This window comes from Heterocephalus glaber, unplaced genomic scaffold (assembly GCF_053883595.1).
Source record: "Heterocephalus glaber isolate CG9 unplaced genomic scaffold, H.glaber_assembly_v1.0 deba00000347, whole genome shotgun sequence".
NCBI lineage: Eukaryota > Metazoa > Chordata > Mammalia > Rodentia > Bathyergidae > Heterocephalus > Heterocephalus glaber.
In genome coordinates this window covers 6,188,617-6,213,874 of record NW_028258143.1, presented here as the reverse complement: position 1 = coordinate 6,213,874, position 25,258 = coordinate 6,188,617, and the positions used below count along the sequence as shown (strand labels likewise).

At 33.0% G+C, this 25,258-nt stretch overlaps 1 protein-coding gene across 11 annotated transcripts in view; it reads right to left on the bottom strand.

Annotated features, from left to right (window-relative positions):
• Lrp1b (LDL receptor related protein 1B) overlaps positions 1 to 25,258 on the bottom strand; it is a 1,848,437-nt gene that overhangs the window by 644,647 nt on the left and 1,178,532 nt on the right. For all 11 annotated transcript variants that reach the window (XR_015445151.1, XM_087195526.1, XM_087195530.1 and 8 more), the window contains 3 exons: positions 24,404 to 24,649; positions 6,523 to 6,720; positions 4,956 to 5,160 (listed from right to left, as the gene is read on the bottom strand). Coding sequence is in view for 10 of the 11 variants with exons in the window: in XM_087195526.1 (XP_087051652.1) it covers positions 4,956 to 5,160; positions 6,523 to 6,720; positions 24,404 to 24,649 (649 nt within the window). In the remaining variant the exon portion in view is untranslated. The remainder of the gene's footprint in view (positions 1 to 4,955; positions 5,161 to 6,522; positions 6,721 to 24,403; positions 24,650 to 25,258) is intronic.

Genomic DNA, 25,258 nt, shown 5'->3' with positions numbered 1-25,258 from the left:
AAGAAATTGTTTCCCTAATTTCTCTCTCAGTGAGTCTGTTATTTGTGTACAAGAAGGCTATTTTTTTTTTGAGTGTTGACCTTGTATCCAGCTACTCTACTGAATCTGTCAATTAAGTCTAGTAGTCTATTGGTGGAATTTTTTGGGTCTTCTATGTAAAGTATCATATTGTCAGAAAATAATGACAGTTTCACTTCTTCCTTTCCTATCTTTATTCCTTTTATTTCTTTCTCTTTTCTAATTGCTGTGGCTAATGTTTCCTGAACAATATTGAACAGGAGTGGTGATAGTGAGCATCCTTGTCTTGTTCCTGATTTTAGCATGAAAGTTTTCAGTTTTTGACCATTTAGTATGATGTTGGCTGTTGGTTTTTCATAGATAGCCTTAATCATTTTGAGATAAAGACCTCCTATTCCAATTTTCTGTAGGGTTTTTATCATGAATATGTGTTGAATTTTGTCGAATGTCTTTTCTGCATCTATTGAGATGATCATGTGGTTTTTGTCCTTGACTCTGTTAATATAGTGTATTACATTTATTGATTTACAAATGTTGAACCATCCTTGCATCCCTGGGATAAATCTGACATGGTCAGGGAGTATGATCTTCTTGACGACCCTCTGTATTCTGTTTGCTAGTATCTTGTTGAGGATTTTTGCATCTATGTGCATTAGAGAGATTGGTCTGTAGTTGTGTTTTGGGGTTGGTTCTTTCCCTAGTTTGGGAATCAAGGTAACACTTGCTTCCAGGAATGGATTTGGAAGTCTTGTTTCCCTTTCAATTTCCTTGATGAGTTTAAAGAGTAATGGCAACAGTTCTTCTTTAAATATCTTATAGAATTCAGCAGTGAAGCCATCAGGACCTGGGCTTTTCTTTGTTGGTAGATTTTTCATTACATTTTCAATTTCACTCATTGTAATCAGGGTGTTTAGAATTTCTATATCTTCTTCATTTAACTTTGGCAATTTGCATGCATCTAGGAATCTGTCCATTTCTTCTGTGTTTTCCGTTTTATTAGAGTACAGGTTCCTGAAGTAGGTATTGAATTTCTGCTGGCTCTGTTGTGACTTCACTTTTTGTTCTTAATTGCATGGATTTCAGCCTTTTCTTTCCTTTTTTTGATAAGGTTGGCTGAAGGTTTATCAATTTTATTTATTATTTCAAAAAACCAACTCTTTGATTCATTAATTTTTTGTATCGTTCTCTTAGTCTCCATTGCATTGATTTCTGCTTTGCACTTTATAATTTCCTCTCTTGTATGAGCTTTGGGTTTGTTATGCTTTTCTTTTTCTAGGAGCTTGAGGTTCTGCATTAGGTTATTTATCTGAGTTCTCTGTTTTTCCAATATGGGCATTGACTGCTATGAATTTCCCGTGTAAAACTGCTTTCATTTTGTCCCATAGATTCCTGTATGTTGTACTGGCATTATTATTTACTTGTAGAAACTGTCTAATTTCTTCTTTAATTTCCTCTGTGAGCCACTGGTTGTTCAGGAGGGTGTTATTCAATTTCCATGTGTTTGTGGGAGTTTTGCAGTTTCTTATGTGATTGATCTCCAATTTTATTGCCCTATGGTCTGATAATATACAGGGGGTAACTTCAGTTATTTTACATTTACTTAGACATGTACTTTGAGCTAGCAGGTGGACTATTTTGGAGAATGACCCATGTGTAGCAAAAAGAATGTATTCCAATTTAGTGGGGTGGAACACTCTGTAAACATCTATTAAGATTTTTTTTGTTAGGAGTCCATAAAAAAACAGGAGAAAATACAATCGACAATTGTTCACAGAAGTAATATTAGAAAACTTTCCAGACAGAGGAGGAGAATTGGACATACAGATAAGTGAGGCATATAGAACTCCAACTAGCCACGATCAAAAAATATCTATACATAGACACATAATAATCAAGATTCCAGAAACTCAACAGAAGAACAGAATCCTAAGGCAGTTAGAGAAAAGAAACAAATCACCTATAAAGGAAAGCCCATCAGAATCACGGCAGAGATTTCAACACAAACCCTGAAATCAAGGAGAGCTTTGAGTCAAGTATTTCATGCCCTTAAAGAAAATAACTTCCAACCTAGACTGTTTTATCCTGCAAAATTATCTTTCAAAATCGATGAGGACATTAGATACTTGCACGATAAAGAACACCTTAGAAATTTCATGAACACCAAACCAGCACTCCAAACAATCCTAAGCAATATCCTAAAAAAAGACAATGAAGATCAAAACTCCATGAGGCCCAACAGAGGGATGCCACCAGGCAAGGTAAGAAACTAAAGGGAAGGGGGGAAAAAAAACAAGAAATAAAATAGCCAACAATAGTAAAACATCATGACAATGATGAGTCAATATCTATCAATTATAACTCAATGTTAATGGTCTCAATTCACCAATCAAAAGAAATAGACTGGCAGAATGGATTAAGAAGCAAAATCCAACAATATGCTGTATACAAGAAACACACCTAACTCAAAAAGAAATTCATAGACTGAAAGTAAAAGGATAGAAAACAGTTCTCCATGCCACAGGAACCCAGAAAAAAGCAAAGGTAGTAATTTTATTTACAGACAAGTAAATTTCAGAATGTAGAAACAACTACAGATATGCTCAGCCACATCATCGCTGACAAAGGAGCCAACCATCATCATGGCAGGAAAGATAGCCTATTTAACAAATGGTGTTGGAAAAACTGGATTTCAACCTGCCAAAGACTGAAACTAGACCCATTCCTATCACCATGCACTAAATTAAGATTGAAGTGGATTAAAGATTTAAATATCAAGACAGAAACACTAAACTTGCTGGAAGATAAGTTAGGTAGAAATCTTGAAGGCATTGGTATAGGAAAAGACTTTATGAACAAAACCTCAGTGGCACGGGAACTTGGATAAAGAATCAACAACTGGGATCACATTGTATTAAAAAGTTTCTACACTGTAAGAGAAACCACCAACAGACCTAAGAGACCACATATAATGTGGGAAAAAATTTTCAACAACTGTACCTTAGACAACTACTATCTAGAATATATAAAGAACTGAAAAAAAAAATCAGAACCCCCAAATTTAAAGAAGCAATTCAAAAATGGACATCTGAAATGAACAGACATTTCTCAGACAAAGAAGTAAAAGCAGCAAATAAACATACGAAAAAAATGTTCAACATCACTGGTCATTCATAAGATGCAAGTGAAAACAACACTGAGATTCCACCTCACCCCACAAAGAAAGGTTGTTATAAAGAAATCATCCAATAACAAATGTTGGTTGGGGTGTGGGGAGAAAGGAACCTGTCTCCATTGTTGGTGGGAGTGCAGACTGGTGCAATCACTGTGGAAATCAGTATGGAGATATCTCAAAGAACTAGGCTTAGAGGTCCCATTTGACCCAGCTACCCCCCGCTGGGTATCTCCCCAAAAGAATTAAAGGAATCATACCACAGCGGTATATGGGCACCCATGTTTATAATGGCACAGTTTGTAATAGCTAAAGCTTGGAAACAGCCCAAGTGCCCATCAACTGGAGACTGGATAAAGAAGATGCATGATTTTTGCTTTTTTTTTTTTTTTTTTTTTTTTTATAAAATGGAGTACTACTCAGCCCTAAAGAACCAGAAAGTAGAGACATTTTTAGCTAAATGGATGCATATTGAGGCCATTCTCTTAAGTGAAATAAATAGGACACATATTTGTAAATACTGAATGGTTTCTCTAGTGTGAGAAACTGAAACTGTAATTAAGGATACACACGGATAAAATTGCCTAATAACATATTTCTCGGATTGCGTTTCCATCGCATGTCATATGACTGTATCGAAATTTAAATTAGGGAGAAGTTTGGCTTATGTGGAGTATGCTAGCTAACTGGAGGGTTTTTTCCAGACTACTATTTGTTCAATGTTTGTTTTGAGGATCTTTCTGAAACAAATCACATCCTCTGATGTCTTGTTGGTACTTGAGATGTTTTTTTAAGTTATATGGAAAAATGTTTAAGTGCTTTTCAGTTTTGTTTTGGTTGAGTTCTACTGTATTTGAATAATATTGTAGGTTTTTTTCCCCTTGCATTGTTCTTCTTTGGTTTTAATTTCTGTGTGTGTGTGTGTTTGATAATAAAGCTATTTTTAGATAAAAAAGACAGAAGAAGAAGAAGGCAGAAGAAGGGTAATGGGAGGAGGAAAAAAATAAAGAGGAAGTTATGTTTAGTCCTGATTTACATGGGAAATTGACAACTAAAGAAAAAAATACCCTTTATTCTTCCAGAGAGAGTGAATGTTTAAGACTTGGAACTTATAACTACTGACTCTTAATCCACTGTGGTGTTTTTCTTCTACTTCTTCTTCAAAGAAAAATTCTCAAGGGGACCGTAGGGAGTAGCCTGCGTCACGCAATATTTAACCTTCTTTTCCAGGATCATGTACTTCATCTTTGAATTTTCCCAATGTCAGCATATCACTGCTGGGGTCCTTCAAGCTTATTTTATTTTTCTTTTAAACTGACTCCAACAACACACAAAATAAATAAAGTGTGAAGTGATTAACATCTGCAACTATATAGAACAAAGAGTGGCCCTGTGGTTTGCAACCATTAGAAACAATTACAGCATTTCTTTGGCAGGGCAGAGAGAAGTTCATTAAATTACTGCTTTGAAAGAGTTGCAATAGCTTCCAATACAGCCTAATGTTCCTACACAGAAGAAAGACATTGTGAAACTGTCAGAATACCTGTATATGTAATTCTGTGACCAAATTTGTGGAAATAAATTTATTGCTATACTGTATACACAACTAAACACACACATATGTGCGTGTGTGTGTGATATATATATATGTGTATAAATACACACAAAAAAGCAATTTGGTGCAACATTTATGAGTTAATTAAATTTAATATTAAATTGAAAGATTATTTTCATGGCAAATGGATGTGTCAATGGCAAACTTCTTTACCCAAATCTAGGGTCCAATGCAATGGCCCTGGGGTGTTCCATGCCTCCTGCTATTAGCGTAGTTCTTAGGGAACCATCCAGTTTGGCCACTTCGATTTGGTCCAGATTGCTGTCTATCCAATATATGTTGCCTGCTATCCAGTCCACAGTCAGGCCTTCGGGAGTAGCCAGGCCATGCTCCACCACAACCTCTATGGCACTAACACCTGTGAAAGAAAGGAAAGCAAGATGTCCAGCCATTCAAGGAACATGTGAAACAGAGGACTTGCTCGCAGAGTACTTGAGCCTGATTTTAACTGTGAGAGATAAAGTGTAACAGTGCTACCTGGCACAGAGGAAACTGAGTATTTCCAAATTTAAAATTTCCAAGATTTAATTTCAGAAATCTTTTCATTACCAACAGGGTGACATTTGTAAACAGTTTTGAAGCTAGTACCAATATGACACAGCAAAAAAGATATTTCATGTTTTTGTTAACATTAGTGAGATTCAAACGTTGATCCTCAAGAGTAGAATAAAATAGAAATGCTATTGGTGACAACATACTTCATAGATAATAAGTTTCCATACTTTTTCACTTTTTATATTCATGATAGATAACATAGCTATTACCTTATTTAACTTTAACTTTAATACCACATACCATGGCTATAAGATATATAGAATATAACAAGGATACACATAAAAGAAAGAGGCATTAGTGTGAACCGAATAAAAATAAACAATGTGGCAAGGACCACTAATTTTTTTATTTATGCGATATTTATTTATTTTTTACAAAATGGTTAAAAATTTCATCTGAAAAACATTTTATTTATAAATGAAGAGCAACATCCTTTATAACACTACTGGTAGTTTTGCTTAGAAATATTAAAAGTGTTTTCTTTAATAATTAACAATTGAATCCCATGGATCTAAATCTATCATTTCAAATTAACATGATACAGGGCCAAAATTCAGACATTATAATTATGTTATATGTTTAAATATTATAGTTTTTCGAAATTACAAATGTGATTTAGAGATGAATTAACAATTTCATAGAAATATCTTGCCCTTGGAATGCTATATAAAGGCAACTTTTCCAGTGAAATATTGTATATATTTATCTCAAAGCCTTGTTATTTAAGAAAGATCTAGTTCATACAAAATAGCTAAGTTGAATTACGGCAGAACTATTTAGCTGATGTTATCAGTCTTTGTACAAACTTCATTGTTTCTCTGATGTATGCAGAAAGACAATAAACAAATAAAAAGCAAGGTATTTTATGTTATAAAAATTTGACTACAGATATGTAGAAATCAATTTTTCCTGTCATAGTAAATAAAGTTCTTCACCATAAGTCAATGAGAAAGTCTACAATGAAACACAGTATGAGTAGAGAAGGCCCTGACCACTACATTTCTTCATCATATCTTCACACACGTGAGTGGGTCTCTGGTTTTATAAATAGAGACATGGAATAAAGAACTAAAGTCAAAGACTCCTCAAAATTCTTTCTGATAACGGCATGCATTTCGGAACTTTCATTTAAATTAAACATTAAGTGAAATGATAGTACATGTACCTCCATTTTCAGAAAGCTTGCCCCGGTATATTCTGTCTTCTACAACATCTGTCCAATAAAGTAAACTTTGATTGAAGTGAAAATCAAGTGCAATGGTATTTCTCAGTCCAGGAACAAGTAGGCTGTAGTCTCTTTTATGGAGATCAATCCTTCGGATCTCATGGCGAATAGAAAAGATGATGAATGCTTCAAAAGGATCTGAAATATAGATTTTTTTTCCTTAAATTCTTTTATTGGTACATTTTAGGTATACAATACCTTTACAATTCTCATTGGGCGCTTGTGCCTGTACTTGATGTATCCTGATTCTTATTTTTCCCTATTCCTCTGCCCTCCTTTCAACCCCTCCACCCTTCCCTTTTTACAAAGACTTTGTTTGCATTTATTCCTTTTCTTACAATTTTTCCTTTCCCTTCTTTCCTTTCCCCTTCCCCTCCACTTCCCCTACCCCTTTGAACCTTTACTTCCTATTTCAAATTATCAATTATTTGTTTTGATCACTTCAGTCCTTATTTACACTTTCAGTTTTTCACACCAGAGAAACTATTCGGTATTCACACACGTGTGTCCTATTTATTTCACTTAAGAGTATGGCCTCAATACGCATCATTTAGCTATAAATGTCTCTAGTTTGTCATTCTTTATGGCTCAGTAGTACTCCATTTTATAAAAAAAAAACCACATCTTTATCCAGTTTCCAGTTGATGGGCACTTGAGCTGTTTCCAAGCTTTGGCTACTACAAACTGTGCTGCTATAAACATGGGTGCACATATACATTTATTTGATGTGATAGGGGCCATGTTGGGGCCAAAAAGCTGTGGTCACTGAAAGGATTTAGCATCATTAAAAAGAAAAAGAAATATTTCATATGGGGCAAAGAGGAAAGGTGTTTTGAGGACTTCTCATAAATCAGCAAGATTCTACCTATCACAGGCTTAAGGGTGCAAGAGTATAAATCTTTCATTTGAGAAGAGACCCTGGGCTTCCTGCTCAAATGGGCCTCCTAGGAAACTGATTTCCCGTAATTCATTTCACTCTGCTCAGTCATCCAGGAACTTAGAGGCTGCTGCAATCACTGGCCAAAGGTGCCTGGCTACTACTACCAACAGTAGACCTTGGCATCATCCATGTGATGGTGAACATGAAGAATGCAGGAGGTGTGGGATCATGGAGGCTTCCACTCAGATTTCAAGGGAAGGCCTGGAAGCCAGGCAAGGAGACTCAGAGAAGGCAGGATGTGAAGCTGTGGCAATAAAGCCAAAGGTTCAGTGAAGACCCCAAGAAATTAAAGTTGGCTTAGAGTCTCAGAAGAGACTTGGACTCAAATTTTTGAAAGAAATACTGTAACTGTTGTGACTTTGGAAAATAGTTTATTGGATTCAAGTTGTATGTCAGATAGTTGTATCATGTTGAATAAAATTATGACCTTATGTTTATTTGGAGATTAAGTATGATTTATGGAGATATGTTAGAATGTCTAGTTGACTAGGATGAAATGTGATCATTAAGCTTGATTGACTCAACTTGACTGGCTTCGGAGCAGTACAGGAGATTGGTGGAGCACTGGTGGAAGTATCTGGGTGGATCATGGAAGTGTGACCTTGGATACTATATAAAGTCCCTGGCCCCTTCTTCTTGTTCTGTTCCCTTGCTGTGTATCCTGGCCTTAATGAGCTGAGCAGCTCTGGTCCATCATGTCCCTTTGCCATGATGTTTCTCCCTTAGAGCCGCCTCACCATGGCATTAGTTGCCTGGACTGGGAGTCAAGTTAAGCATCTCCTTTAATTTGTGGACTTCAGGTTTTGTGTCCCAGCAATGAGAAAACTAACTAATAGACTTGAATTTGTCTCTGTCTTTCATTTAACTTCAACATAACAACAGTACAAAATTACCTTTAAAGTTCCCAGTAGTACAAATACTAATATTTAAAATCTAGAGTTTGTACTTTTAAAAGAATAAAATGGATATATTGGATGCAGAGCACTGAAAAAAGAAATTATATACACTTTTGGAATAGGAGCACTTGGTTGCTTTTCTATAATGGGTATAAACATATGTTTGCCTTTTAAAAATTCTTAACTTTGTAAGAACTAAATGTCCTTTTTTATAAGATAGTATTGATGATGCCTTCTTTTTGATGTAATTTAATCCGTTGGAAGAATCTAATTAGATGATTATAAAGACTAATATGATCTAAAAATCATCACAGTAAATATAGTGTAGAGGTAATGGTGATGTAATTTTTAAAAGTAATATATTTGGAGTCAGAAAACGTAGGCTTAAAACTTAGGTCTGTTCCAAATAGCAGTATAAATCTGAGAAACTTACTTAAACACAGATTGTCAACTGTTTCATTTATGAAATGTATAAGATATTGACTTATCAAGAAAACTAGTAGCTATCACATTCTGCAAAAGGAAAAGCCATAGGAACAGAAAATATATCAGTGGGTGCCAACAGAAGGGGAGACAGGGGAAAGAGCTTGATTATCAAGGAAAATGAGAAGATTTTAGTGTCTTTGGAATACTCTATTTTAATTTTGATGGTGAGTATGTGAGTACATGCACTTGTCATAACTTTTACAAGTATAAATAAAGAGTATATTTTACCTTCTAAAATTAAATTTAAAATTAATTTTCATAAAACAACTTGAAAGAAAGCCTAGACAAATCTAAGAGAGAGAGAGAGAGAAAGGGAGAGAAGAAAACAAGTTCTGATATAATTGATGATTGCTAGTTAAATTTTTCATTTTCAACCTTTACCAAGCATAATCTAAAACAAAAGAGAGAGAAATTATCATTGTGGCCAATAGCTTATTTTTTAAATAGAAAAATATTTCAATAATACAGAACTATTAACATAATTCATCAGGTTATGACATTAAAAATCATTTATCACTGTAATATTCAAAATTAAATAAGATAAAGTTTAAAATTCATTATCTATTGTAATTCATGGATGTGTCTTTAAAAGTAGCTACATGTACTTTTAAAGTACATATATGAATAGATGTGTTAAACCTAATCATAATCTAAAATTTAACAACAGGTTTAAAGCAGAATCACTGAAAATAATCTCATTGAGGTCAAGTGTGACAGGTAAGCTTAACTGTCAACTTGATCAACTTGGAAACTACTGGAAGATGAGTAAAGTATAATTCTGGGTGTGTATCAGTGGGGTATAGAGGTGTGAGCTCGCATAAAATATCTGGTCCCTGCCCCCTTCCTCTTTGGTGCTGATCCTCTGCTCTGCTCTCATACCACCATGAAATGAACAGCTTTTCTCTGCCATCTTTCCACAATATTTCTGTCTTAGAGTCACCCAACCATGGATTAAATCATCTGAGATTCGGAGAAAAAGCAAATCAGTACTTTTTAAAGGAGTGTATGTTGATTAGCTAGTTACAACAATGAAAACCTGACTACAATAGAACATTGGTACACCAAGAATGGGGCTCCTACTGTAACTATACCTGACCATGTGGTTTAGAATCCATTGGAATTGGTTTGCTGGAGGAGTTCTGAAAGATTCAGAGGTATGAGCTACAGTAATTCTAATATACTGTGAGCAGAGGCTGATGGCTGATTCTAGTTAGAGCTTAGACTACCAGAATGGTGATAGAAATACATGTAGTAAATCTAGGCTCTTTGGAGTAGAAGCCATGAGCCATGCATGCTATCTTATGGCAAACAAAACAAAACACTATATATTGCCTATAGACAGAGATTTGTGAGAAGCTGAGTTGAAGAGTTGTGATCAAATGAGTTGAGGAAGAAATTTCACAGCAGGCTAAAAACCCTAGTTGCAAATAGAAAGAAATAACTACCAAATGTACATATCAAAATGTAAGAACACATAAAAATTAATGAGTAGCTCCAACGTAGCTCCTCCTAAGATGAAGAAACAACTTGAAACACACTCCATCACCTTATCTTCCACAAAGGGGCCAAACACCTCCACTGGAAGAATGACAGCCTCTTTAATAAATGAAGCTGGAAAAAAAACGGCTTTCCACATGTAGAAGATTAAAACTAGACCCATGTCTCTCACCATGCATTAAAATAAAAATGGATCAAAGATCTAAATATTAAAACAGGAACACTAAATCTCCTGGAAGAGAGAATAGGTAGAGCACTTGAAGACATAGGTGTAGGCAAAAATTTATGAAAAAAATCCTCATAGCATGGGAAATATTACAACTGAGATCTCATCTTATTAAACAGATTTGCACAGCAAAAGAAATCATCAACAGAGTGAAGACACAACCAATAGAGTGGGAAAAAAAATTGTGAGCTGTTTCTCAGACAAAAGACTGATATCTAGAATATATAAAGAAATGAAAAAAATTAAACCCCCAAAATTAAGGACCCAGTCCAAAAATGGGTATCGGAGATGAATGCACACTTTCTTAGAAGAAGAAATACAAATTGCAAATAAATACATAAAAAAAGTTCAACATTACTGGTCAATCAAGAGGTGTAAATTAAAACATTATTGAGATTTCATCTCACTCCAGAAAGAATGGTTATTATCAAAAAACCAATCAATAACAAATGTTGGCGGGGCTGTGGGGAAAAAGAAACCCTTCTCCACTGTTTGTGGGAGTGATAGACTGGAGCAGCCACTGTGGAAATCAGTGCAGATTCCTCAAAAACCTAGGACTATGGGTTCCACTGGGCCCATCTATCCCCATTCCTGATATTTTCCCCAAAATATTAAAAGCATCATACCACAGTGATATATGCGCACCCATGTTTATAGGGGCACAGTTTGCACAGCTGCAATATGCACCTCAACACCATACTTTTAAGTGAAATAAATCGGACACATGTGTAAATACTGAACTATTTCTCTGGTGTGAGAAATTAAAAGTGTAAATAATGTCCAAAATGTATAATGAATAATGTGAAATAGAAAGAAGACATTCAAATAGGAAGGGGCACAAGGGAGGGAGAAGTGGGAAAGGAAGGAAAAGGGAAAAAATCAAGAAAAAAAGATAAAATGGAAACAAAGCTCTTTTAAATAAGAAGAGGAAAGGAGTAGAAGGGAGGGGAAAGGAATGGGAAAAAATAAGAATCAATATCTATCATGTACAGCTACAAGTTCCATATGATGGATGTGAGCATTATGTGTATCTAAATAGTACCAATAAACTTAATTAATGATTTAAAAAATTAATGAGACATAGAAGCCATTCCTGAATGGGTAAGTACTTCCAAAATGCCACTCCTCTATAAAGGAAAGGACTAAAGTCTTACAACAATCTAAGGAATGTTTATTCAAAACAAACTGTTGATTGTCTTAATTCAACTCTCTCTCCACAGCTTGATGAATACCTGAAAACAAATCACTCAGAGATCACAGTGAAGATGGATACAGATGAGAGTAGAACTCCTCCAAAGCCCAAATTCCCAGAGAAGTGTTCAGTGGAGGGATGAACCCTGTGCGAAAGAAAGAGTACTATGAACTAGATTTTCCCATGCAAATGCATGGTGTTGTAAGATATCCTGCGTCATATCGGAGAAAGTAATTCAAAGTGAATCATAAAGTGAAGCCTGAAAGCTAGAAGTATACAACTGTTAGAAGAATATATGAGAAGATTTTGATGACATTCAGTTAGAAAATGTTTACTGGCTATAAAGAAAAGCAGTCAAAAGAAAAATACATTGAAATTTATCAAAATTCAAAACTTTGGTGTTTAAAAGAAACTCATCAAAAAGATGCAAAGACAATTCGGAGAATGGGGAAAAATATTTCCAGAATGCACATATGATTAGGGATTCTATTCAGAATAAAGAACAATTTTATTGAATAATAACAATGCAAATAATTCAATTTAAAAGATCTCACCAGCCATTTCTCCCAGGAAAATATAAAACTGGCCAATATACACTGGAAAAAATGCACAGCAGCATTAGTCATCAGAAAAATGCAAAGAGCTCCACTTCACACCCACTAAGATCACTAGAATCAGAAAAATGGATAACAACCACAGGCAAGGTTGTGGAGGAATGGGAAATTCATACACTGCTGATGAGATTTTAAGATAATTCAGTCACTTTGGAAAAGTTTGGCTGTTTTTATTAAAAAAGGTTAAATATTATCACATTTAGTTACCATGTGACCTAGGAATTTCAAATTTAGTTATTTACTCAGGAGAATTGGAAATGTACATCCAGTCAAAAACTTGTACATGAATATTCATAGAGGCATTATTCATAATAATCTTAAAAATGGAAGCCATCCAAAAGGCCATCAATGAATGAATAAACAAAATGATGAATACAATAGATACATTATTCATCAATAAAAATAAACGAAGTACTTATATTTGTTAAAAGAAGTAAAAACATTATGTCAACAGAAAGAGCCCAGGCCAGAAATTTTACATTGTATAATTTTATTTCTAAAAAATGTCCAAAATAAGCAAATGTAGAGGTTGAAAATGGATTATTGGTTGCAGACTCTGAGGAAGATAATGATGGAAGTGATTGCTAATGGATATGAAGTTCGTTTGATGAGTGATAAAAGAATTATAAAATTAAGATTATAGTAATGATTATACTGAATTATACTCTTCAACAGGAGAATTTTTATTTTATGAATTACATCCGTCTATATATTATTTAAAAGAAATATTTTCATGAATGTGAAAAATTGTAAAGAAAAAAAAAGGTATATAAATACTAGTACTTCTACTTCACTGTTAATAGTATAGGTCCACATCGGATTATATGGTTTTCTCTGAATCAGCTTTATCTTTATAATTGTACTAATCTTCAAAAACTCTCTCATCCATGTTAAAAAAAAAATACAGTGTGCCAACAATTAAAGTCTATTTCTTCTCTGTGTTACTTGAGTGAAACAGAATTCATGCTTTACAAAAATCAATTAAAAATTTTAATTCAAGATTTCAGAAAATCAAAATACTCAAAAAATTTAGAAATAATAAATACAAAAATAGAAATTGATAAAATGGAAAGTATAGAGTATCAAGAAAACCTAAAACTATTTATTTATAAGACTAATAAAATATAGACTTATCATTCTATTTATATAAATGCACAGCTGCATTAGTCATCAGCCAAATGCATGTGCATATATATAATACATGTATATATATATATATATGGGATAGATAACAAAAGAAAGAATAAAATAAGAAAATACTTACAAATATAGAAAGTAAAAAATATACAATATAAAAAAGAGAATGAAATATACATCTAACAATATCTTTTAAAATACAAAAATAGGCTATTTGCTAGATTAAGGTTTATTAAAATTGACTTAAATATAGAAAATACAAAGAGATCTATAATTATGACAAATATTGATTCAGTAGTAAAATTATATGCTCCAATCAAGCATACAAAAGAAAAAAATCACAAGACAGAATGATTTAGAGAAGTATTACTCAAAGTTATATTCATAGACTGGCTCCAATCCACAAACTGTTTATTAGTTCATAATGAGTTAACACTGCAGTAGAAATTAAAATATTAACATTTTATACCAATTAAAATGGCAGTAAGACCACATCCATTCTACTGCACAATTTATTTTTTTGTTTTCTGTGATGCTGGGAATCACACACCTCAGGACCCTCTGTGAGCTAGCTAGGCAAGCACTCTACCACTGAGCTACACTCACAGCCACACTTGCGCAACTGATTAGAAGTTCAAATATGACAAGATACCCTTACAAAATATTTTTTATATACTAGAATCAGTAAACTTTTGTAAATCCTAATACAGTCACACTTCATGAAGCCACATAGGTGAGTGATTGTATTATCCCTATTTTCCACAGGAACAAAGGGAGACACAAAAATTTATAACATCTTGGTGCCTTTCCTAGGCTAGGTAGTACTCCACCACCCTCCTAGCCCCACAAGGATTTTTTTAACATTGTTTTATTTTCAATCTTTTTATAGTTTATACAGATAAATTGGTTTCAGTTTGGCAGATAACATACTTTGATCTGTGTTGAAACCCCGTCCAAAAAATGTGAAGGGTGGTAATGGGGGGTGTGTGTAAGAAAACGAACAATTGAATAATGTTCCGTTTCAATTTAGAGATGGCTTTCTTAAGTTCTTTCTTAAGTGGAAAACTCAATTTGACATGAATATCAGTAAAATGTGAAGTAGCCATCCACTTTTACAGTTTTCTAATAATTCGCCCAGTGTCCTATCTCCTGTCTCATTAATGACTGCATTTACCTGCTCAAACCACTGAAACCTCATGCTCTTAATATAGAAGAGGCTGGAAATTTTTCTGCTTTAGCATATTACAAGAGATGACATATGTAGAAAACAAAGGTTACAATTTACATTTTTATAGTGATGAATCTCATGTTTATAAATGTAGTGTTTCACAAAAAGCTTTAAAATATAGCCCAAAGACTGTAGCTTTCTATCTATAATTCTCTTACTTGATTTTCTTTTATGTCCCACTACAGATTTGCAGAATGATTTTTACAAAACAGATTATGAAACCAGTAGATGACTTGGCTAGAAAAAGTCCCCTTCTATACATCTTTTCGGGATAAATTGTTATTTTAACCATATAACTGACAGTTCTATATGAATAGCTTCTGATTCTGTATCGTGCATACAATATCATCAAACAAAAAAGCGATACTAGAGTTAAAAGGTTTTCTCTCATTCAGAGTTTTTACTGTCTTTTCTGTTTTTATATTTAAGAATTTATTTGACTTTCTCCAACCCTTCATCAGATCCATTTACTTTACAGAAGAGAATATTATGAAAGAGGTGTGATATCTCATTTCTGGGGCTCAGTATATTACAACCTTCTGTTCTTGTTCCTTCCAGCTATAGCTGTGTGGGGAATGAATTACAGTCAGATATCACTGAAGATTGATACACATGAAGTCAAGTGACATAGAATCTATGGAATGACAGCCAGGATGGACTTTTAAGTATTACTCAAATCTGATTATGTCATCAGCTATACAGCAATTTTTCCTAAGGGCCAAGGTTTTTGTTTGTTTGTGTGTTTGTCTCTCTCTCTCTCTTTGGTTGTTTTCCCTAAAATTTCTAGAATATTTTTTTCTCAATAGATATGCTTTGCATTTTGCATTTCATAACTTTTTACAGCTCTTTTATTTTTTCCATTACTAGGTGGTAGGAATCTGATAAGGGAGAGAAAGAAGAGAGAGGGAAAAGGGGAGAGGAGAGAGAATTATTTGAGTAAGGAGTGAAGCCAAAAATATATTTGTCTTTCTAGGACATAGGTTAGCTCAGTGCATTTTTAAGATGGTATTTAGGAAACATTTTTGAACACATAATTGAAACAATGACTAATATAAAAATCAATTAAATAATATTTTTCACAGATGACACTGCATATTAAGGAAGAAAAAATAAGTAAAGAAATGAAGCACAAAAATGAAATGAAGGCAGGAGAAAGAGAAAATATTCATGAAAAGTCAATGTGAATGAAGTTAATAGATGGGTAACTAAATAAAGAAGACATTTGGAATATCTAATGTTCAGAACATAGAGTTAATTAAAAAATACAATAACTTAATAGGGCAATGGTCAAATGAAAGTAAAGAATTTAAAATGCTAAGAACCATAAAAAGAGATACTTAAACTAATAGGAAAAACACAACATAAAGCAATAATATGTTACTTTTCTATTACACATTAGGGAAAAAGTCCAGAAAGTTGGTTGATTTTGAGAGCTGCAAAAGACATGGGAATTTTGGAAATGTTACTCTTGATAAAAATGTACACTCTGCAACTATTCTGAAGAACAACTAGTTCTATTTAATCTTAATAAGTATAAGCGCATTCTGTGATTCACTAATATTTACCCTAAGGAAATTTTTATGCAGATATGTAAAATATAGGTATACATATGTGTCTGTAAAGGCATAATTTGAGACAATTTGAATGTACTCATATAATAGAATGGTCAAACAAAATATATGGATATATACAATGTGGTACTATCTTGCGATTAGAAATAACAAATATGTTGCACCCAGAGCTCAGGTAATAAAAATACAGAGCGGCCTCAAAGAAGGCAAGTGAGAGAGTATAATACACAAGAAGGTATCAATTCATGAATTAAACTTTATGTATGCCTATCACATGAACGTTTTCTTTAAAAATATGTCACATTAGAATAATTTTCTCTAGAGACAAAGGGGAGAAAGAGAAGTTGGCTTTATAGCCAAAAGGAAAGAAAGAGGGAAGGACAGAATGAAGGGAGAAGAATCTTATATGACCAATGATCATACTGTATCAAACAGTGAGGAAGTAAATAATTGAAAACCTTGTGCATGCCCTCCAAAAGATAAACAGAGTGAGAACAATAACAGAACATAAATATGAGTCGTTGAAGAAAAGAGTAATTATTTCAAATACAGGAAACTTTTATACTCCATAAGGAATTGTCACAAAATTGTTTCTTATTAACTATAAATTATTTTTTTCAGTCTCACCTTTTTAAGAAACCTTTGGTGCAAGTGGTAAAAGAAATAAGTTCATGAAATTTAGACTATTCTAAGGTGTCAACAGGGTGTGAGGGCACACAGGACAGATAGATTGGATATTTTCGGCAGGATGTAAAATGTCTTGCTTTGGAGTCAGGAGAAATAAAGATGAGAACCTTTGCATGACATCTCTTAGCCATACCTCTCTAGACCAGTAGTGGCAAAAGTATGGCCTGTGTGTTCTTTATTTTTCTTTAAAGGTAAATGATGTTAATGCATGATCTGTTTTTCTAAACTAAAACCTCAGTATCCAGATTTAACTGCTATTTTGGCAGTTTGTGAAAAATAAATGGCCTTTGGGTTGCAATTTGGGCACTTGTCACTAAAAAATTCACCATCATTGATCTAGACCAACAAAATTACTTTTCAGGGTTTCAGTTTCCACAAGTGTAAAATCAGGGTCCTAATAACATCTACCTTGTTTCTTAGGAATAATAAATTTATCATACTTTAGATACTTAATAAATTTGGGCCATTACTAAAATTATAATTAACTTGAAGAAATTATTTATAAAAGAGGAAGTTCTGAACAGTTTTCAGTATTCAAATTTCAAAAGAAAATATAGGTGATATTATCACATTAAAGTGCCACAGAGTATGGGGAAGGGGCACTAGGGAGAAAGAAGAGGAAAGGAAGTAAGCAAAAAAATGAGAAAAGAAAGATATAATGCAACAAAACTTTTGTAAATAAGCAGGGGAAGTGAGGCTGAAGGAAGGGGAGAGTAAGTGAAAAAATAAGAATAAAAATATATCATGTACAGGTACAAATTCTATATGATTAAACTGATCATTATGTATATCTAAATTGTACCAATAAACTTAATAAAAAATAAAATGCCATAAACAGTAATGGGCAGAGAACATGAAGGTGAGACAAATTGAAGTTATATTCATGAAAATATTTTATACATGCTTGGCAATAGGCACTTTCTGTCATTCTTTTTTTTCCCCCATTAAGTTTATTGGTAGATTTTAGGTATAAAATACAGTTACATTCATCATTGGGATCTTGTACCATTACATGAGTATCTTGGTTCTTATTTTCCCCCTTCCCCTGCCCTCCCCTCACCCCCTCCACCCTTCCCTATTTGCAAAGACTTTGTTTCCACTTTTTTTCTTTTTCTCATATTTTTTCTTTTCCCTTTTTTCCTTTCCCCTACCTCTCCCACTTCCCCTGCTCCTTTAGACCTTTTCTTCCTATTATACATTATCAATTATACATTTTTAAATTACAATATCAAGATGTAAGAGACATTACCACAGATTTTACAGAATTTAAAAGGATATAGAAAGTATATTACAAAAATCTTTTTTGAAATAAATTTGACAACTTCTAAGAAGTACCTTGGAAGACAAATTAATGAAACTAACTCTGGAGAAAATATAAAATTTGAATACCACCTTTTAAAGAAAGTATATTCCTAGCTTGAAAAACTACCTATATGACAACAGCAGGCTCATATACATTTTAACTCACAAATTATATCAAACAATTAAAGCAGAAAAAAGAAGGAACACTTCTCCCCTCATTTTAGGAAATCAACATTGTGCTAATCCTAAAACTTGATAAAGATAATAGAAGAAAAAAGTATGAACATAGATAGAAATTTGTTTAACAAAACAAACTCTTAGAAGTCAGATCTGGCAGTATGTAGAAAGTGGTTTTATTATAGGGATGCCAGTGTTGGTTCAGCGTTGGAAGATCGATCCCCAAAAGTCATCATTTTAACAGAGGAAAGGAAAAAGCCATATGATCCTGTCACGAGTTGGAGAAAAAGTATTGGACTAAATTCTACAGCTGTTCATGGTAAAAGCTATCAGGAGACTAGAAGTAGAACAGAACCTTCTCAACAGATTAAAGACATGTACTCCATACTTTCAGTGAGAACGCCTTTTATGAATGGAGAAGATCTTACTGTCATTCTTAATGATGAAAACACTAATACCAGATCTGGAGAAGTCCACAATGAACGGTGATGAATCACCAGGTTGGAGAGAAAAAGTTAGCAAAAATGAAGAAGATTTAACTAGCAAGCCAAAGATCCTAGAGTCTGTTCCATGAGTAATAAAAAGCTATTTTTAAATTGTGGAAGGCTTTTGAAATGTTAGTGTCATTTTGTCAACACTGGGTTATAATCTCCCCAGTTTTATTCTACTTATTTCTTTACTATTGTATCTTATCACTCTCCTGGGTACCATTGTTTAGCATCACTTTGTTCTTTACTACAGGACTCACTCCTTTCTAATATATTAGATCACATCTTCTAAGACTGAATTTTCCTCTGTTTTTCAATAAAAATATCATGTTTCTTCCAGTTTATTGTTCTCCTCCTCAAAAACCAGAGAAACAAGAGGATGAAAATAAACTTGTGGGAATGAAGGTACTATGATCACCAGAACATATATCTCCTTGGCCTGTGCTCTGGTCAAAATGCTACTCAAAGGCAGTAGTGTTGAATCAAAGAGATGCTGTGTGGGGAAAAGTTAAAACAAGGACAGAGAGGGCAGTGAAGATCCAGAAAAGTCAAAGGAAATTTGAGGACATCGGCCCTAAAAACAGAAGAAAGTTGGAAACCAACACAGAACTACAGATAATTCAGGGAAAAGAAAAAGAGCACATTTAAGCAACTAATTTTGAGATGATTTGATGAAAGATGGTGTAGCAAGAGATGTCAATGCTGTAGTAATCAGAGTTGAGGTCCTAAAGGAATTTTTCAGAGTTCAAAGGAGTTCTCAAAGTGACTGCTCATACACATATGTGAGAATTAAGTTTTGAGTGATGAAAAAAAATTGAGCAAAATGATTGTCATGTTCATATATTTTGAGCTTACACTCATAGTTTTTCCTAAAAAAAATAAATTGGAACATAAATACAATTTTAAAATCTAAAAATTAGAATATAAGGACAAAGAAAAATATTGAAAATCTAACCTAATTCAGGCTAAAAGAAAACAAAAAGGAATGTTACGGTATTTTTTGCAACATTACCGGATATTCTTGCAAAATGACCAGGTAGGTGCCTAAAAGCAATAAATAAAGCATATAAAGGCAATTAGCAGCAGTATTAGCCTGGATGTTCACAAATTAAAATAAATCAATACGTTCGGAAAAAGGTGGTTAATAAAGTATACATTAAAGAAAGAAAATGTATATAACTGATAAAATATTTTACTGAGATATTCAAGTAAAGTGACATTGAGAAGACATTAAATAAAAATAAAAGATATAAAAGTAAAATTTATGTAAGAATATTATATTTAAAAAACAAGATATTGAAGCGCAAGGACCTGAGTTCAGTCCCCGGTACAAAAAAAAAACCAAACAAACAAAATATTGAGAGTGAACTTATAGAAAACAGACTCAGTCCAGGAATGCTATAAATGTCTGACTGTAAAGAATTTAGGAAGAAAAAAGTGGAAAGAAATAAGAAAACATGAGAGACATGCAGAGGAAAATTCAAGGACAAAAAGAATGAGGATTGATGACTAACATGCTGCATGGAGCCTTTTAAATATAAGTGAGCACAGTACAGCATTCAATAGCAAAAATGTATTTTAGAAAGATAGAATCAAGCAAAGAATGTCAGAAACAAAGAACAAGATGTTTAAATTCTAACTGTATTTTTTTAAAGATCATTTTCTTCATTAGTAAACATTTGTAGTACATGATGTTAGCATTCCCCATGTAGAGCTGAAACTTGTACATAAATACATCTTTTTTTTTTTTTATCTAGTTTTTCTCTTTCTTTTCCCTCTCCTTCCATCTCTTGGTCCTCTTCTCCTTTGAAAAAGATCTATCTCCCTACTACCCATTATCTCTTCTTTTGCTCTTTATTTATACTTTGGGTTTCTCATAAAAGAGCAACCATGTGATATTTAATCTTATGTTTTTCATTTATTTTACTAACATTTATGTTCACAAGGTGCATCCATTTTCCTGTGAATAACTCAAGTGTATCTTTGTATATGGCAGAGTAATACTCTACCATATTTAAAAATCACATTTTCTTTATCCATCCATTTGTTGATGGACATATAGGGTGCTTCCAAGATTTAGCTATTATTACAAGTTGTGCTGCTATGAACATGGGTTTGAATGGATCACTGTAATATGATATTTCTAATTCTTTTAGAAAGATACTTAGAAGGGGAATGGCTAGATCAAATGGGATTTCTATTTTTAGTTTTTTTGAGAAATCTCCATAGTGCTTTCCATAGTGCTTTTACTAGTTTATATTCCCACCAATGCAGAAGGGTTCCTTTTGCCCAACAAGTATGCCAAAATTTGTTATTATTTGATTTCTTGATGACAGTCATTCTTTTTGGAGTAAGAAGGAATCTTAGTGTTGTTTTAATTTGCAATTCCATAATGGCCAGAGATACTGAACATTTTTTATGTATTTATTGGCTATTTGTACTCTTCTGAGAAATTTCATTTCAGTTGCCCATTTTTTTTTGATTGGGTCTTTTATTGGAGCTATTTTTTAAAAATCTTCATATACTCTAGATATTAGTTCTCTGCCTGAAGTGTAGCTTGAAAACTTTTTTTTACTCAGTCTGTAGGTGGTCTTTTTTCACTCTGTTGGTTGTTTCTTTTGCTATTCAGAAGCCTTTTTAGTTGAAATAATACCATTTGTTATTATTTCTTGTGCAATTAGGGTTCTGTTCAGAAAATCTTATATCTATATCTTCAAGAGTTTTATCTATTTTATCTTCTATGAGGTTAAGTGTTTCCATTTTAATATGTAGATCTTTGATACATTTTTATTTTAGTTTAGGGCATGCTGAGAAATTCAGACTTCCACATGTGTGTAGCCAGTTTCTGGGACCATTTGCTAAAGAATCTTTTTTGAAAAAAAAAAAAAAAAAAAGAATCTTTTTTGTTCCAGCATAAGGTTTTGGCCCCTTTGTCAATGGTCAGACAGATAAATTGCCCGAGGGCTGATTCTGAATCTTTTATTCTGTTTCATTGTTCTACATATCTGTTTTTGTGCCTGCACCATACTATTTTTATCTTTGTAGCTTTGTTATATAATTTGAAATTTAGGATTATGATGTCTCTTTCCTTGGTCTTGTTGTCCAAGTTTTCTTTTGATATTTTGGGTCTACTCTGGTTCCATATGACTTTTAGGATTGTTTTCTCTAGTTCTGTGAGGAATATTGTTGGTATTTTCCTCAGGATTGCACTGAATCTATGCATCAGTTTTGGAAGTATGGCAATTTTTACACTATTGGCTCTACCTATCATGGAACAGAGAATATCTTTCCATTTTCTGATATTCTCTTTGATCTCCTTTTCCAGAGTATTGTTGTGTTCATTGTAAACATCTTTCACTTCATTGGCTAGGTTAACTCCTAAGTTTTCAATTTTTATTGATGCTATTGTGAATGGAGTTACTTTAGTTCTCAAACTTTAATAGCCAGAATAAAAGAACTATAAAAAAAACTGCAAAATGAAATAAAACTTAAAATAAAATATTAAAATAATTTTAGTTTCTGAAAAATATATTTATTAACTTCATATTATACCACCTCAAATGGGCTGAATATTGTGTAAAACTCAACAATAAATTCTATAAATTTATTTTTGATTCAAAAATTCTTATTATTTCATTGGTAAAATAAATAAGGAAAGATAGGAATATAAAACCATCACTTAAACATGTGATTTTGTATTTTCTGAACAATATATTGAAAGGAGAAAGGAGAAGTGGAGAACATGTCTTCTTGGAAAGTGGTTTAGCCAACAAGAAAAGATCTGTGTTAGTAGAACTCAAAGAACAACCTGGATGTGTCGAGATAAAGATGGGAAAGTATTAACTAAGTAGAAGAAATAAAATGAATAAAAATTTATGATGTGTGGATTCATAGCAATCTAATGAAGTCTGTGGAACCCTTCTCAGAAAGTTTTTAAAAGTACAATAACAGTAATAGAAGTTTTTATTAAAAGTGTATATATAAATAAGACAATAAATATATTAGAATATAGTTACAGAAATTTAAAAAGAAATGGATGTAGTAAAAAATGATAATTTTCTAATTTTGATGGCATAAAATTCAAACTTTATTTGATGAGTTATTTTAGTCTTTTTTTTTTTTGTACCAGGGATTGAACTTGGGACCTTGTGCTTACGAGGCAGGCAGCAGAACCACTGAGCTAAATTCCCAGGCCTATTTTAGTCTTTATTGTCATTCCATTTTGTTTTGGAAAAAGTTGAAGAGATAATCCCTAGAGAATGAATTTTATTAATGTATTTGATATCTGTGTCAAACAATAGGCTAAATGATGCTCTTTATGGAATTAGTAGTAATTGTCAAATTTTGAACAAAAGTAATATTTTGTGATATGTGGAAGAACTTTGATTTACATATATCTAATTTGATATACATATACATATATCTATTATTTCTATAGAAACAAATGAATAGTTTCTGATAATCACATCTGTGGCACACATTTACAAATGGAAGAAACACTGATTTTTATGTGGAAATTTTAAAAAAATAACTGTGTGAGGTTTTACCAAAATTCATGGATCCCCGTAGACTGAATTCAGAGGGGGAAGCCATCATTCTCTAAGCATCTAATGAGTATGAGGTACACTAACAAGTACCTCATGATATTCTTTCAACATGCTATGTTGTTACTTGAAAATAAGAAAACTGAAGCTGAAGAAGTTTTATGTAAATCAGCAAAGGTCATATACATAAAAAATGACAACTGCAAGATTAAAATTCAAATATCAGATTCTAAAGCCTTTGTTTGCTTTGCCCACTATGAAATATCACCTATAAAATTAGCAGAGGACTGGGGATTTAGCTCAGTGTCACTGTGCCTGGCTGGAAAGCGCAAGGTCCTAAATTCCATACCCAGTACCAAAAATTAAAAATTAAAATAAAAATAGAGAATCAGCAGAATGTTCTAAATGGGCAGTCTGAAGATGAACAGAGTCAGAGCAAGCCATTGTTTTCATGAAAATCAGAAATAATTGGAACTGTGGTACAGGGACTGATTTGGGGGTTCTACAAAGCATTTTCAGAAATAAGGTAAATGCTTTACAAATTCAAAGTAAATTAATAGAGGGTATGATAATGAAAGCAATATTTAAGGAAAAAAAATCTAATAGTAATTCAATGGATTTCAAAGGTGAGGATTATTGTAATATTTTCTCATCAGAAGATTTTGGAGTAGGTCTAAAACGATTTACTAGAGTTAAATATTGTATTCAAAATGAGTTGAGTCCAGTTACTAATTTTCTTACACTGTTCTGATAGGACACCCGCGCATCCAGGATCCAGGATCTATCTATTCTTAAACATAACAACACATGCAAAACCCCTGCTGGCCAACACTTACCAACACTGGTGCAACTTTCGCCATCAGGATCCAGCTTCCAGCCTTCATAACACGAACACTTGACCATGTGTTTGTGCTGCTCACATACTTGACTGCACTTTAGGTGACTGCTACAATAATCCACTATTTCACAGGTTTTATTGTCTTTGTTGAGTTGAAGACCTTCAGGACAAGAACAGACGATTCCTCTTCCAGGAACAACTGAACAGTGGTTGCTACAGCCTCCGTTGTTCAGGGAACATTCATCTATGAAAGGAGAGGAACAGATTATAGATCATATCAATTGTTTTCCTCAGGTAAATAGTAACCATGAACACAATTCTCTCTAAGCCTAAAATTCATTAGGATATTATGAATAAATATAAGAAAGTCCACTTTGGTTTTATTATGATGTTGGATACAAAACGTAAAAGAATTCACCCAATAGCAAAACTTAATTCTATGTGATAGAAAATGGGAATGGATGATTTTTATTTCTATAAAACTTTGGAGTGTAGTTTCTTTTAACCCACAGAGATAAAAATGGAGTCAGTAGTTCTGCTATAATTGAAAGAAATATACTGAACCTTTTGACAGTTGTGCTAACCAGTTGTAGAAGTCTTCCAAGGAATTCACACGCATTAATGATTTGAAGGTTGAAATCATGTTTATAAACAAATATATACATTAATATACACATATGCATAATATCTATTTTTTCTACATGTATAGTGAAAATGTAAAGATGATTTATTTATATTTTTCTGGATGAAGATATTTATTTTAAGTTAGGAAAGTTGTATATTATAAGCAAAATATTAGTTATTTTGATTAATTCAGTGAGATCATGAATATAATGTAAATAATATATCCAAA